This window comes from Oncorhynchus mykiss, chromosome 32 (genome assembly GCF_013265735.2).
Source record: "Oncorhynchus mykiss isolate Arlee chromosome 32, USDA_OmykA_1.1, whole genome shotgun sequence".
NCBI classification, from domain to species: Eukaryota; Metazoa; Chordata; class Actinopteri; order Salmoniformes; family Salmonidae; genus Oncorhynchus; species Oncorhynchus mykiss.
The window spans coordinates 20,202,969-20,218,660 of NC_050572.1; the positions used below are offsets into that span (position 1 = coordinate 20,202,969).

At 43.2% G+C, this 15,692-nt stretch overlaps 1 protein-coding gene across 2 annotated transcripts in view; it reads right to left on the reverse strand.

Moving 5' to 3' along the window:
* The window catches only part of LOC110489401 (CUB and sushi domain-containing protein 3), a 650,169-nt gene that overhangs the window by 389,109 nt on the left and 245,368 nt on the right, over positions 1-15,692 (reverse strand). For both annotated transcript variants that reach the window (XM_036971421.1, XM_036971422.1), the window contains exon 5: positions 2,965-3,172. In XM_036971421.1, the coding sequence (XP_036827316.1) occupies positions 2,965-3,172 (208 nt within the window). The remainder of the gene's footprint in view (positions 1-2,964; positions 3,173-15,692) is intronic.

A 15,692-nucleotide genomic window follows, 5' to 3' on the forward strand; every position in this document is an offset into this window, starting at 1 on the left:
TGTCACCCTATTCTCTATATAGTGCACTCCTTTTGACCTGGGCCCATAGGACTTTGATCAAAAGTAGTGCCCTATACGGGAATCAGATGTTATTTGGGGACGCAGTCACACATACTAGAACAAAAGTTTATCATTGCTCTACCTATCCGGTTCCAGTCACCATGAAAAGCTGTTATGGCTTCCACTGTTCTCTCTGCTTTGTGAAGGTTTAGGAATAAATATGGCTAAAACATAATCAAACTTTCATAGCCGCAATAACTCTACAGCCACACTCACTCAGGCTTTGCTTTATGTCTGTTCTGCATCACCGGAGGCCTGATAAAAATAGCAATTACAGGTGTTTGTTGAAATATCACATTCCATATCCAATTGCAATAGTACACTATTAGCATCTTCAAGGGTTACCCAATTAAACGATCAATAAACTGCATAATTCAACTGATTAAAAAAGGGGAATGCTTGAAATGAGAAAACCTACCATTTCACTTTTGTTTGTGCTCTTTTCTTCGTAAAAGGTCAAAGGTGATTTAAAGTGGACACAACTACTGTACTTTTCTCAAGGAGGTTTGTGAAGACATACTTATAGAGAAAACTATGTTGCTCCAGTTGATTTATCTGAATGAATCAACCAGCTGCTGTTTTCTAACTTCTCTACGAAACATCTCATTTCCCATTCAAACGATGCACATGTGCAACTGTGAAAACTGGCATAAACACATTAAAACAATGAAAACAAGGTATACTGGGATACCATGAGACTTCCAGTTAAGGGAGATACATTTGCCTGTATAAGCCTGGTTTCAAGGACAACATAATCTAACGAGATAATGGAACTATGGTTTCCTGCTTATTTGGGCCAAAATGCTCTACATTTCCTCCAAAGAGCTGTTTCTCTACAAATTAGCAAGGATGCCTGGTCACAAATAGAGATACTGACAATCATCTATGCGAGAAGTGTACTCCAGCCTTCACAAATCAGAGATACTACAGGGACAAAACAGCAAACGAGAAGAGGGACCACAGAATTATATGATATGCACGAGTAGGACATACAAAGTCATTCAAAACATAAGACACAAAAAGGCATTAACAGCCCAATATTATCCCCCTATTGTGTCTGCCTTTTTGGTTTCCTTCTATTACGTAATTCCCTTGATGGTGCCAGACCAGAGCACTAACAACCAGACAGCGACTGGCTTAGTTTGTGGAGTTGGTTGTGTGTTTTCTGGGTACAGACAGGGCCACATGTGAACAGAATAAGACGAAAAGTTGGCTCTGATTCTACTTCTACACAGTTGGAGGCCAGGGAAGGAGGGAAAAATAAGATGGGTGGTTGGAGGGTGAGATAGAGGGGGGAGAGAGAGAGGAAGAGAGGGATGGAGGGGGCAAACAGCTTCAGTTGACACAGAACTAGCCCCACTACAAGGTCAGGTAGCTAGCTACCAGTGTGCAAAACACTGGATGGTAAACCACATACTGAAACAACTATACACACATTTAGGCTAAGCAGGATGCAAATGCCAAAGGGATTTGAATATGAACTATGGCACTGATGTGGTCTGATATGTGTTTTGGAGTGGTGTGGAGAGTTCGAAGTCATGTCTCAGTCTGTCAAGTGGGCCCAGTCCCAAATCAAAGATAGAGAGGGCATTACCATAAATGCATATGAATATCAATTGGTTCAGTGTCATTTAAAAGACATCCTCTTGACAATGTCTCCCAATCAAAGATTATCAACACTATCAACACCAAAAAGTAAACAAGTCGACCCATTGTTGATCTTCTACATAAATAAACAATGGGTCATATCCTGTCCCCTATGTTCCTCAAGGAAGGAAGAGGATTTAGTAAGTAAATAAGAACAGTATGTATCAAGCATCTAAGAGTGCTGATCTAGGGTCAGATCCCCCAATGTATTCTTATTAATTCTGATCTAAATGGCAAAACTGATCCTAAATCAGTACTCCTACTCTATAATACATACATGAACGGCACCAGGTCACCAGTATCTATCTATCTACCCCATACACCAGAAAACATATGGTCAAACATATCCCAGACAAACTGTGAAGGCTGTCTATTAGCAAACTGTACCAATATTCAGATCCCTACTCAGATACATCATTGCTATTAAGATAATTAGTATCGATACATCCGACAACCAATAATCTCATATGATCATAAATCATTATTGACATATCGGTAAGAACTCCATTACTACTGGCATATAGCAACTCAATATAATCTTGTAGGATGCAAAACATTATGGTGAGAATTAGGAATATGTTGCTGTCCTCTTGTCATTTTCTTCCATTTCATGTAAGACGAAAAAGATGAAGACATAAGCGATGAAAAAGAGCTGTTTGTCTCTCCCCTAAATACAGCAAGTCTTATCCGTCTGGGTCCTATCGTCAGTGGCGGAATAGAGAAGGGAATCGATAGACTCATTTTCCAACAATCAATAGAACTCTGAGCTAAAATATTGTTATGACGAGCACATTAGAAAAATATTACACACTTCCAAAATGACTAATGATTATGTCAATATCTCATAAAACATACAATACGAAACACCCGGCACCAACACACACATACACAATTGTCAGTACGCTTAGCCAAACAAGTTCAACGTCCAGTGTAGACAATTGGTGGCAACGTGACTATTTCATTGCAGGTGTACAGTAATGGCTTTCCTCAGATGTTGTACATTGAAAGTAGGTCTCTACTTATGACCCCTAATCACTTACATTCATTAATTTGTATTTTATTTGTCCTTTATTTAACTAGGCAATACACTTAGGAACAAATTCTTATTTACAATGACAGCCTAGATCAGTGATTTACATTTGCAGTCACTGACTACCAAGCACAACAAAACAACAAATTACCATTTTGAAGTGAAGAATTGAAGCAATGACCAGAAAACACAGAGAGAGGCGTAGCAGTAAATAGCAGTAGACTCACCATATTGTAGGAGGCTCAGACCCTTCCACTTCCAAGTAGTCATATTTTTCCTCCGTCTGGAAGTCTGTAAAAATGATGGAGATGGTGTCTCCGGGATCAGCAAGTATGGTCCACGTACAGTCCGCACTATTGTAATATTCACTCGGGAAATTGGGACTTGAAATGATGCCACTTGAACCCCTCAGAGTATCACCACATGTGTCCTCAGCTGTCAATCAAACGGAAAGACTTCTGTTAGGAATCGGGCTTTGCTCCACATGTAAGTAGTATACAGCAGAAAATAACAGCTGAACCCTCTTTTTTGTTTGGTTTTGGTCGATTTTTGACTGAGGCAACGTCATATGTATGTGTCTTTGTATATATTTACATACATACAACCTTTTTACCACATACAGTACAAATTTTGTAAATCCAGACCATTTCTTGATTATGATTTTAATTCATAGTATTGCCACAGCTTTTGTATGCCACACATGATATCTTACAGTAGATGGTCTTTCTGTTTTTTCTCCCATTCCTTTCTTTTACAGTTTTGAAGCAGAAATGGGATATAACTGGAATTTGAGTTGCCGCCTTTCATTATTCCAGCATAAATAGGAATAAAATGAAGGCTCACTTCAAGGCCTCCTAGAGTCTATTCATCAGGTTTTAGTGCTGAGACACTCATAGCCTCTCTCTCATCTTTGTCATGACTATTAATTGACTCCATCTATACATGGGTTCTTGGAATCAAAAAGGTCCCAGCTGTATTTCCCAGCAGACTCGGAGCTCGGCTCTTGTCTTATTTATCCTTTTTTTTTTATATCAAGGACTTCCAATTTAATTTGAACGAAGTTTAGATCATAATTTTTTTAACAGGATTCAGATTTGTTTTTTTCTTGTTGTTTTGGAAATGTTTGGATACATAATGTACAGATAAAGACACATGGACTGGTCTGCACAGACGTTATAAATTATAGACATATAATTTATACAGTAAGGCAAACCTATAACATACATATAGATCCACATATACATGCATGCACATGGTACGTGACCGTGTGTATGGATGTATAGTGAAGGTACAAAGCGATGCTCATTGGAGAATCCCTTTTATCCAGGACTCAAACATCATTTTGGGGGATCAGGAATACATACATAGAAACATTGAGGAAAAAGACATTGGCATGTGAGATGCAAGGAGTTTACATGCCAATGTTTTATTCAAACAATCTACAGTAGGGTCAAATATATACACATTGAAAAACATACCTCATCCACACACACTCATGCTCGTACATGCACATACTCACAACCAATAACGCACAGACACCGTCACATGCACACATGAAACATACAATCAAGTGCACGTAAAGGAGGTCACGCTGCTCGCTCAGCGAGTACCATTTCCTCCCGATTTGGGCCAATATCTGGCGCAAACTCGGGATCTCTGCCTTGCAGGTACACATGACCGCCCTCCTGAAGCACCTTACCAATCGGCACCATGAGAAAAGCTAGCTATTGGCTGGCGAAAGTGAGAACACTTCAGGCTACACACGCATATGGACGAACGTACACACACACACACACACACACACACACACACACACACACACACACACACACACACACACACACACACACACACACACACACACACACACACACACACACACACACACACACACACACAGTCTCAGTGATCGGGCCATTCTCTATCTCTCCTTTGCAATTATACATGTGTTTATCCTGGAGATTCAGAGGTGATTAGATTACACACTCTGATAGCCAGGGGAAAGTCAAACCTTTAATAACAATCCCTTTATCAATACCATCAGTAATACAAACACCATTATAATGTCACTGAGCATGTGAGTGACAGGCTCATCAGGCCTCAATTAGAGGGAACGTAGCAAAAGCACAGAGAAGAGGTTATATAGAGCAGAGAATAATATAGGCCTAGTCAATGACATTCTCTATAATAGTACACTCAATGACATTCTCTATAATACTACAGTCACTTACTGATCTGCTGACTTTCTCAGTATCCATGAAGCCAAGTTATCTTGGAAAACATTCCTCAGTATAATATAACCCTGGTTGTCTTGGAAAACAATTGTCATATTTCCTTGGTCAGATTGCAGTGTGATTCTTGGAAACAACATTCACCATGCAAGCTGACAAATACGTTGTTGAACAGGATGCCATTTTGATCAAAGTTACCGGCCCTTATTGTATGCACAGTACCGGTAACATCTGACGCTATCCCCATCAAAGACTAAGAGCTAAGAGCTAAGAGATAAGATGGCGCCGAAGAACATGGCTGACGTTTTACATTCTCTCAACCAATTGTGCAATTTTGTTATTTTTTTTGTATTTTGTGTAAGTTATTTTTGAACTTATTGTGTACATAATGGTGCTGCAACCGTCTCTTATGACTGAAAATAACTTCTGGACATCAGGAAAGCGATTACTCACTGCAGACTGGTAGACACTTTTTCCTTTAACTAGTCCGACGAGAAGGATCTCCTGCTTTCACTGGAACAGGCCCAGATCCATGTCATTTGCGTGAAGAAAAGACGCCAGGGATCCTTCTGAGAATCCAGAGGCGAGTGAGTAAACTCCCACTGCCTTCCATTCTTCTTGCTAACGTGCAATTGATGACCTACTATTAAGATTATCCTACCAACGGGACATTAAAAACTGTAACATCTTACGTTTTATCAAGACGTGGCTGAATGAAGAAACTGACAATTTAGAGCTGGCGGGATATTCCATTCACTGGCAGAACCGAGACACTACCACTGGTAAGACGAGGGGTGGGGGTGTGTGTCTTTTTGTCAATAACAGCTGGTGCGCGATGTCTCGAGGTATTGCTCGCATGAGGTAGAGTACCTTATGATAAGCTGTTGACCACACTATCTACCAAGAGAGTTCTCATCTGTATTATTCGTAGCCGTCTATTTACCACCACAAACACGAAAATACTCACCCAGAAGTGGCGCTCCTAGTGGCCGGGGACTTTAATGCAAGCAAACTTAAAACAGTTTTACCACATTTTTACCTGCATCTCACATGTGCAACCAGGGAAAAAAAATCCTGGTCCACCTTTACTCCACACACATAGATGCATACAAAGCTCTCCCTCGCCATCCAGTTGAAAAATCTGACCAAAATTCTACCCTCCAGATTCCTGCTTACAAGCAAAAACTAAAACAGAAAGTACCAGTGACTCACTCAATACGGAAGTGGTCAGATGACGCAGATGCTTCACTACAGGACTGTTTTGCTAGCACAGACTGGAATATGTTCGGGATTTATCCAATGGCATTGAGAAATAGACCACCTCAGTCATCGGCTTCATCAATAAGTGTATTGATGACGTCGTCCCCACAGTGACTGTACGTACATATCCCAATCTGAAGCCATGGATTACAGGCAACATCCGCATCGAGCTGAAGCATAAATGAGAGCAACATCTGTTCTGGATGACTGTGTGATACCGGTCTCGGTAGCCAATGCGAAACCATTAAACAGGCCAACATTCACAAAGCCGCTGGGCCAGATGGATTACCAGGACGTGTACTCAAAGCATGCGCTGATCAACTGTAAAGTGTCTTCACTGACATTTTCATCCTCTTCCTGACCGAGTCGGTAATATCTACGTGTTTCAAGCAGACCACCATAGTCCCTGTGCCCAAGGAAGTGAAGGTAACGTGCCTAAATGATTACCGCACCGTGGCACGCACGTCGGTAGCCATGAGGTGCTTTGAAAGGCTGGTCATGGCTCACATCAACAGCATCCTCCCGGACACCCTAGACCCATTCCAATTCGCATACCGCCCCAACAGATCGATAAATGACGCAATCTCAATCACACTCCACACTTCCCTTTCCCATCTGGACAAAATGTGTGAAAATATGTGAGAATGTTCATCGACTACAGCTCAGCGTTCAACACCATAGTGCCCACGAAGCTCATCACTAAGCTAAGGACTCTGGGACTAAACACCTCCCTCTGCAACTGGATCCTGGAATTCCTGAAATCCCCCAGGTGGTAAGTGTTATGGCAACAACACGTCTGCCACGCTGATCCTTAACACTGGGGCCTCTCAGAGGGGTTTTCTACTTAGTCCCCTCCTGTGTTCCCTGTTCACCCACGACTACGTGGCCAAACACAACTCCAACACCATAATTTAGTTTCCCGATGACACAACAGTGGTAGGCTTGATCACCGACAACACTGAGACAGACTATAGGGAGGAGGTCAGAGAACTGCCATTGTGGTGCCAGGACAACAACCTCTCTCTCAATGTGAGCAAGAAAAAGGAGCTGATCGTGGGCTAAAGGCTAAGGGCTAAGAGCTAAGAGCTCAGGGCTAAGAGCTAGGGGCTAAGAGCTAAGAACTAAGGCTAAGAGCTAAGGGCCAAGAGCTAAGAGTACCCGATAGAAAGCTTGAAGATGTGGATAAGGAACTTCTAAGTGTTTCGTTAGAGCCATGACTCTCTAGGTCACGCTGTTCAGCACTTACGGTTTTATTTTGAACTGGTGAACGGAACATACTCTGTGACAAACATTCATTAGCTGCTCATTAAGAAAAATTTGGAGGACTCAACTCAACACTCATGTCAAAAGTTAAAATAGAGGGTGCTTATATTTGTCCTGTTTCACACATGTACAAGTGTGTAACCTGTACAAGTGTGAAAAATAATGTTTTTGCATCTCCCACTCCCCCTGAGACACCCTCGGAGAGTGGGGTCACAGCAACCCTGGAGCAATTAGGGTTAAGTGCCCTGCTCAAGTGCAGATAGGAAGATTTTTCACCTACAATGTAACCAGCTCGGAGATTTGTACTAGCAACCTTTTGGTTATTGATGCAATGCTCTAACCACTAGGCCAGTGGTCACCAACCTTTTGGTTATTGATGCAATTCTCTAACCACTAGGCCAGTGGTCACCAACCTTTTGGTTATTGATGCAATTCTCTAACCACTAGGCCAGTGGTCACCAACCTTTTGGTTATTGATGCAATTCTCTAACCACTAGGCCAGTGGTCACCAACCTTTTGGTTATTGATGCAATTCTCTAACCACTAGGCCAGTGGTCACCAACCTTTTGGTTATTGATGCAATTCTCTAACCACTAGGCCAGTGGTCACCAACCTTTTGGTTATTGATGCAATTCTCTAACCACTAGGCCAGTGGTCACCAACCTTTTGGTTATTGATGCAATTCTCTAACCACTAGGCCAGTGGTCACCAACCTTTTGGTTATTGATGCAATTCTCTAACCACTAGGCCAGTGGTCACCAACCTTTTGGTTATTGATGCAATTCTCTAACCACTAGGCCAGTGGTCACCAACCTTTTGGTTATTGATGCAATTCTCTAACCACTAGGCCAGTGGTCACCAACCTTTTGGTTATTGATGCAATTCTCTAACCACTAGGCCAGTGGTCACCAACCTTTTGGTTATTGATGCAATGCTCTAACCACTAGGCCAGTGGTCACCAACCTTTTGGTTATTGATGCAATGCTCTAACCACTAGGCCAGTGGTCACCAACCTTTTCTGAGTCAAGAGTTTTTTTAAACATCCCTTCAAAAACATAAGCCTATGCAACATTAACCAATTAAAAACAGTTCTGTAGCATTGAGGTTCGCTATAGGCTATAGATTATTATATTAGACAAAAAATTATCACTGCATATTGGCTATGCTTGAATTGCCCTGCCATTGTTGTTCTTCTCAGACCATTTTCAAATTATATTTAAAAAAATGTAGGTATATGATCACACTGGTAATACTGGACTGATGGCCTGCATCTGATGGTCAGTCTGAGGGGAGGGAGGGAACAGCGGTGTGGCTTCCTTTCACCTGACTCACCGTCTCTCCGCTCTCCCTCTCTCCGATGAGAAAAGGGGACACAGTCTTCCAGCTGATGGCAAAACTCAAGTCGCACTGCATTATTTCTGTCTCATGCACCAATTCATGTTGTTACTCCTATGACCAGAGAAAGTTAAATATTCCTCGATATTAAAAAAGACACAAGCAGCTAATAATTTAAAAAAGACACAAGCAGCTTTCCTACTCATTAATTGCAGCTGCAGTGCTGGTTGTAGCGTGAGTGGAAGTAGGGAGAAAGCGCATTTCATGGCTTAAAAAGTATTGTACAAAGTGTTGACAGTGAAGAATAACAACTGAAACATGAACTTACTCATAAAAACAGAAGCTATTTGCTGTATTCATTAAGTCTCTCTCTAGTCATGGTTTTGAAAGTTTTGAAATCTCACAGTTGCTGTGTGTTTGAGTCTTCCTTTTACAGTCTATGGCTCAAGGAAACTGTGCAGATACTGTGAGCTATCTGATTGACCAGCGGTTGGCCAATAGCTGCACTTGATTTGCTCTCTGGGCCTGCTGACTAGGCAGAGTTCTACCTTCGGGCACATTAAATGTTTCAAAATGAGAACAGTTTGCCTTCTCGGCCCTAGGGCAGCTGAATCAAGTGCAAGTACTGCCAACAACTCAAAACAAATAGAAAAATAGGAACACAAGGCTTTATCGTTGAGTCTTTTACAGAAATGTTTGATGATCGACTAGGAATGCCTTGGAGCGAACGGTTGCTGGCCACTGCACTAGGCTACCTGCCGCTCTAAAAAGTTATCGGCCTTTGAGCTGGATATGAACCGGCGACCGAAGAATTTTACTCTAATCACGACTAATCACGAAGTAGGATCGAATAGTTTATTTTGATTACATCAATGCTGAAGAAACTAATTAGCTGTTTTGATAAAATAAAATACAATTATTTTAAAACAATGTAACATGAAATAAAAAATGACTCAAAGAATGATGTGCACTAATCAATATAAAATACGTCAACAATGATATGACCTTGTTTTTTGGAGCGAAATGGCATAAAACTGTGTTTCTCTAGATTTGGAGATGGCTCAGCCTTGACATTAGCATTGTAATGCGGAGGAGCTGTCTGCCTGGCTATGATAAATTCCCTTTGGAAAACATTCTTGTCAGTCATTTGTAAATCAATTCTGCATTCCCCTGCTTCTTTTACTGCCCGCCCTCACCCAAGAGCAGAACCAGAACACCAGCCTCAGCATTTTATTTCAACCTGAATCATAATAATGAAAAACATATAGGACTCAGTCAGAAAATAAATCCACCATGAACCAGAATATATGTGCTGCACTGCAGGAGATACCACCCACCATAAATACCCTATAACACAGGTTAAGATGGACCAGGGCTTCCTTTTTCCGCCTATGAAGGTCCTATGCAATTTTTCACCTACCGAGGTCTGTCGAAAAAACATTCTCATTGGACTGTTGGGGCGACGCACAATTGGCCTAGCGTCGCCCGGGTTAGGGAGGGCTTGGTCGGTAGGGGTGTCCTTCCCAACATGCAAAGCTCTGATAGCTGTTGTTTGGCTGACGTGCTTTAAACAGAAAGTGTTTTGCTGGACATATGAGTGTCAGTGCCCTGGGACGACCTGTCTGCTGAGTCTGTCACAGACAGACTCAGCAGACAGTGTATCCCTCCACTACGGGCTATAGGCTCTTATGGCTCTTAGGCCATAAGCCATTCTCCTGATGTTAGGCTGTTGGTAAACTCCTAGTAACTAACTAATAGAACACTGCAACAATGACAAAGCAATTGCACAAAACATACGAAACGAGGGCAGAACGTATCGATTCTGCAAACAACGAGTTCTCTTTTTTTTTTTTTACCCTTTTTTCTCCCCAATTTCATGGTGTCCAATTGTTGTAGTAGCTACTATCTTGTCTCATCGCTACAACTCCCGTACGGGCTCGGGAGAGACGAAGGTTGAAAGTCATGCGTCCTCCGATACACAACCCAACCAAGCCGCACTACTTCTTAACACAGCACACATCCAACCCGGAAGCCAGCCGCACCAATGCGCCGGAGGAAACACCATGCACCTGGCCACCTTGGTTAGCGCACACTGCGCCCAGCCCGCCACAGGAGTCGCTGGTGCGCGATGAGACAAGGACACCCCTACCAACCAAGCCCTCCCTAACCCGGGCAACGCTAGGCCAATTGTGCATCGCCCCACGGACCTCCCGGTCGCGGCCGGTTACGACAGAGCCTGGGCGCGAACCCAGGAACTCTGATGGCACAGCTGACGCTGCAGTACAGCGCCCTTAACCACTGCGCCACCCTGGAGGCCTAAACAACGAGTTTTCAACTGACAATGCCTAAATCCTTACAGTTCATGTCACTTCTGTAAGCAGGGGTTCCCCTAAATGTAATGAGAGATTTACTGTACACTCTCATGTCATTTCATTTTCAAACAATTCACTATCCTAGTCGACAGAGAAAGAGAGAGAGAGAGAGAGAGAGAGGGCGAGAGAGAAACTGAGAGAGAGAGAGTGAGAGGTTAAATCCTCATCCTGCTGTTTTGCTGTGGTATTCTCAGGACCATGTTTGAGGTGTCAGGCCTCTGATGGGGTTCCGGGAGAAGAAAGTAATCCTGTTGGCTCCCCGGCCTGGCCCTGATCTCTCCCCTGCAGCAGGCATCCCAGAGACCCCCAGCCTGGCCCTGAACTCTCCCCTGCAGCAGGCAGTAGGCAGGCCAGAGAACCCCACCACCCTAGCCTAACCTGCTCAGTCTTTTCTTTTTTCACCAGATCGGTCTGTATGTCAGCTTTACGGAAAGACAGACAGACAGACTCAACTTGCTGAATACCTATTTTAGGCCACAAAGAAATAGAAGGAGATGGGTTTGTTATCAAGTTTCAAATGTTAGGGAGGCTTTTTTTATCTGCCAAATGTGGTTCTTAGACTCCACACTTTGGAGTTATTAAAATAATGTAATAAATATAGATCATTTCCCACAGAGCACCCACCATGTGTTTTACAAAGAAATGGGAATCGAAATCATATATCAAATCAAATTTTATTGGTCACATACACATACTTAGCAGATTATTGCAGGTGTAGAGAAATGATTTTGTTCCTAGCTCCAACTGTGCAGTATTAACGAAAAACTATTCACAACAATACACACAAATCTAAAAGCGAAATAATGGAATTAAGAAATATATAAATATTAGATCGAGACATTGAATAAAATACAGTAGAATAGAATACAGTATATACATGAGTAAAGCAGTATGTAAATATTACTTAAACATAATTAAAGTGACTACAGTTCCATTATTAAAGTGGCCAGTGATTCCAAGTCTTTGTCTATGGGGCAGTAGCCTCTGAGGTGCAGGGTTGCGTAACCTAGTGGAAGCCAGCTAGTGATGGCTATTAAACCGCCTTGTGATATAAGCTGTTTTTCAGTCTCTCTGTCCCAGCTTTGATGGACCTGTACTGACCTCGTCTTCTGTATGATAGTGGGGTGAACAGGCTGTGGCTCAGGTGGTTGATGTCCTTGATGATCTTTTTGACATCGGGTGCTGTAGGGAAGGTAGTTTCCCCCGGTGATGCGTTGGGCAGACCACACCACCCTCTGGAGAGCCCTGTGGTTGCAGGCAGTGCAGTTGCCGTACCAGTTGCTGTTGCGCCTTTTTCACCACACTGTATGGGTGGACCATTTCAAATCTTCAGTGATGTGTACGCCGAGGAACTTGAAGCTTTCCACCTTCTCCACTGCAGTCCCATCAATGAGGATAGGGGCTTACTCCCTCTGCTGTTTCCTGAAGTCCACGATCAGCTCATTTGTTTTGTTGATGTTGAGTGAGAGGTTATTTTCCTGGCACCACTGTCTCAGGACCCTCATCTCCTCCCTGTAGGCTGTCTCATCATTGTTGGTAATCAAGCCTACTACTGTTGTGTCGTCTGCAAACTTGATGATTGAGTGGCCACACAGTCATGGGTGAACATGGAGTACAGGAGAGGTTTGATAACACACCCTTGTGGGGCCCCTGTGTTGAGGATCATCGAAGTTGAGGTGTTGTTTCCCGCCTTCACCACCTTGGGACTGCCTGCCTGGAAGTCCAGGACCGAGTTGCAAAGGGCAGGGTTCAGACCCAGGGCCCCGAAGTTAATGTTGAGTTTGGAGGGAACTATGGTGTAGAATGTTGAGCCATAGTCAATGAACAGCATTCTTACATTGGTATTCCTCTTGTCCAGATGGGATAGGGCAGTGTGCAGTGTGAAGGCGATTGCATAGTCTGTGGATCTATAGGGGTGGTAAGCAAATTGAAGTGGGTCTAGGGTGTCAAGTACGGTAGAGGTGATATGATCCTTAACCTCTCTAGGGTAGGGGGCAGCATTCGGAATTTTGGATGAAAAGCATGCCCAAATTAAACGGCCTGCTACTCGGGCCCAGAAGATATGATATGCATATAACTGGTAGATTGGGATAGAAAACACTCTAAAGTGTTGATCCATTTAAGGTAATAAGCTTCTAGTGTTAACGTGCAGAAAACCCAGGCTTTTACGAGAGCAGAAATCCGTGAAGCAGATCTACAGTAGATGGGCCAGGGTGTACATGCACATTTCCAGATATCATCAACAGTAATACAATCAAGGCACGGCAGAGGACAGGGAGAGCTCTGAAGTACTGATTTATCTGAATGTGCATTAGATAGCAACAAGATCATATTGTACAGCAATTTCATCAGGTAATATGAATGCAAAGCCGGCGAGAGGTGGTTAAAAAAGGATGGGAGGCCATGAGTCTATGTAACCGATAGAGAGTCACAGTCCTGAGTGTGGGAACAAATATAGTCTGTCCCACGGTTGGGTAAACAAGAAAGTTCATCGCCAACAAAGCATGCAGGAGTCATGAGGCAAATAGGAAATAGCAACATGCACAAGAAAAAATATAGAACGACTTGGGGCTAGCCATTGTAAGTTCAGAGTCACTCGCCCCAACAGTGCCTGTGTGCTGGAGGCGACGGAAAGCCCTGGAGCGAGGGGGGAGTGCGGTGGGGGTACCTGTGCCAGACAGGGGGAGGCAGGGCAGATGATGAACAAATTGCTAGGTGGAATCCAAGCAGCAGTGCAGCAGGCAACGGGAGTAGGTGTCACACCCACTTGGGAGAAGCTTTTATTTCTGGAGGCAGATTTCTTGTAGAAAATGCCAGTGGATGGTCTCTGGCTGGATGCCCTTATGGTGGTGGATCATTCTTGATACACACGGGAAATGGTTGAGCATGAAAAACTAAGCAGTGTTGCAGTTCTTGTCATGCTCAAACTAGTGCACCTGGCACCTAGTACCATACCTTGTTCAAAGACACTTAAATGTTTTGTTTTTCCCATTCATCCTCTGAATACAAACACAATCCATGTCTCAATTGTCTCAAGGCTTAAAAGTCCTTTTCCAACCTGACTCCTCCCCTTCATCTACACTGATTGAAGTGGATTTAACATCAATAAGTGAGATCAATAAGGGATCATAGTTTTCACCTAGGTTCACCTGGTCAGTCTATGTCATAGAAAGATCAGATGTTCCTAATATTTTGTACACTCAATGTATACGTTGCCATGGGCTCTCTGTTTTACTTAAATTGTTCATGTTCCCTGCTCAAACAGTGTTCCATCCTAGTCATAACATGGGAAAAGTCTAGAAATGAAGAATTGAGCAGTCTTTCTCCCCACTGGCCATGAGTCTTAATAGCAGAATTCCTTTAGCAGCCCAGAAAATATGCAAACTCCCCCTGCTGTGAGAGTGTGAATGGTATACTGGCACATTTAGAAGAAGTACATCCACCATTAGGCTGTTCTCCCTGACCCCTTCAGACTTACGATCCCTCACGCAAAAGATAATAACCAGTGATATTCGCTCTAAACAATGTTTTGTTGTAGTGTTTATCATAAGTGCTTCTCTGTTTGTTATGCCTCAAAGGGGACAAAACATTATAGATGGTCCATACTTGGTGCTCTGTTACTCCCGACATGTTCCACATTGAAAACGGTAGCCAAGGGAACCGCACATCACTGTTCTCTATGCCAGCCAGGCTGCTTTTCTTCTTCTTGAAAAAGTCTGCCTGCCACTAAAAACAAACTCCATCTTTCCTTCCACTGCCGGGTCCTGCTGGTGGTGTTTACCGATGAAGTAGTTGTTTATCTTTTATTTTTGCATTCATTTGACCCATCGACTAGTTTTTGCACATTCATTCAAGGAGCAGACTGGCTTTCTGGATGTGCGACAAGTGGAAATGGCATGTAATCCTTACTGTGTGACAGGCAAGAGAGGCTTTCCATGGAATAAGGTTATTGAGCCGCATTGAGTGAGCAGCACTGGGAGTGGGGGGGGGGGGGGGGGGGGGGGGGGGGGGGTCTAGGGACAGGAACCCACAGGGACCCTAAGATCTAATAAATCAAAAACCTCTTATGTGGACCCATAGAAAATAGCCTTTGAAAGAGGGATGTTTTATTATGAGAGATGGAGACAAGCCTCAAATGGATGCTGTATTGATGGGAGGATGGGAGAGGAAGCAATAAAGAGAAATGATGAGGTTGAGGCAGAGAGATTAAAGCACCTCTACCTCTCTAAGGGGACAGTGTTACACAAACGCAAAGCATGGGCAGGTGGCTACAACTGGTGACCACGCAAAAAAAAAGAGCTACATGTACAGTTCGCCTCCACCTTTGGCTCGTCATACAACTGGATGCAGTGACAGACCATTACTTTATTCCTCTTTAAAGCCCTTTATGGTGGTTGGTATACTGTAGTAAATGTTTTGTCATACCCATGGTATACAGTCTGACATAACACAGCTGTCAGTCAATCAGCATTCAGGGCTCGAACCACCCAGTTT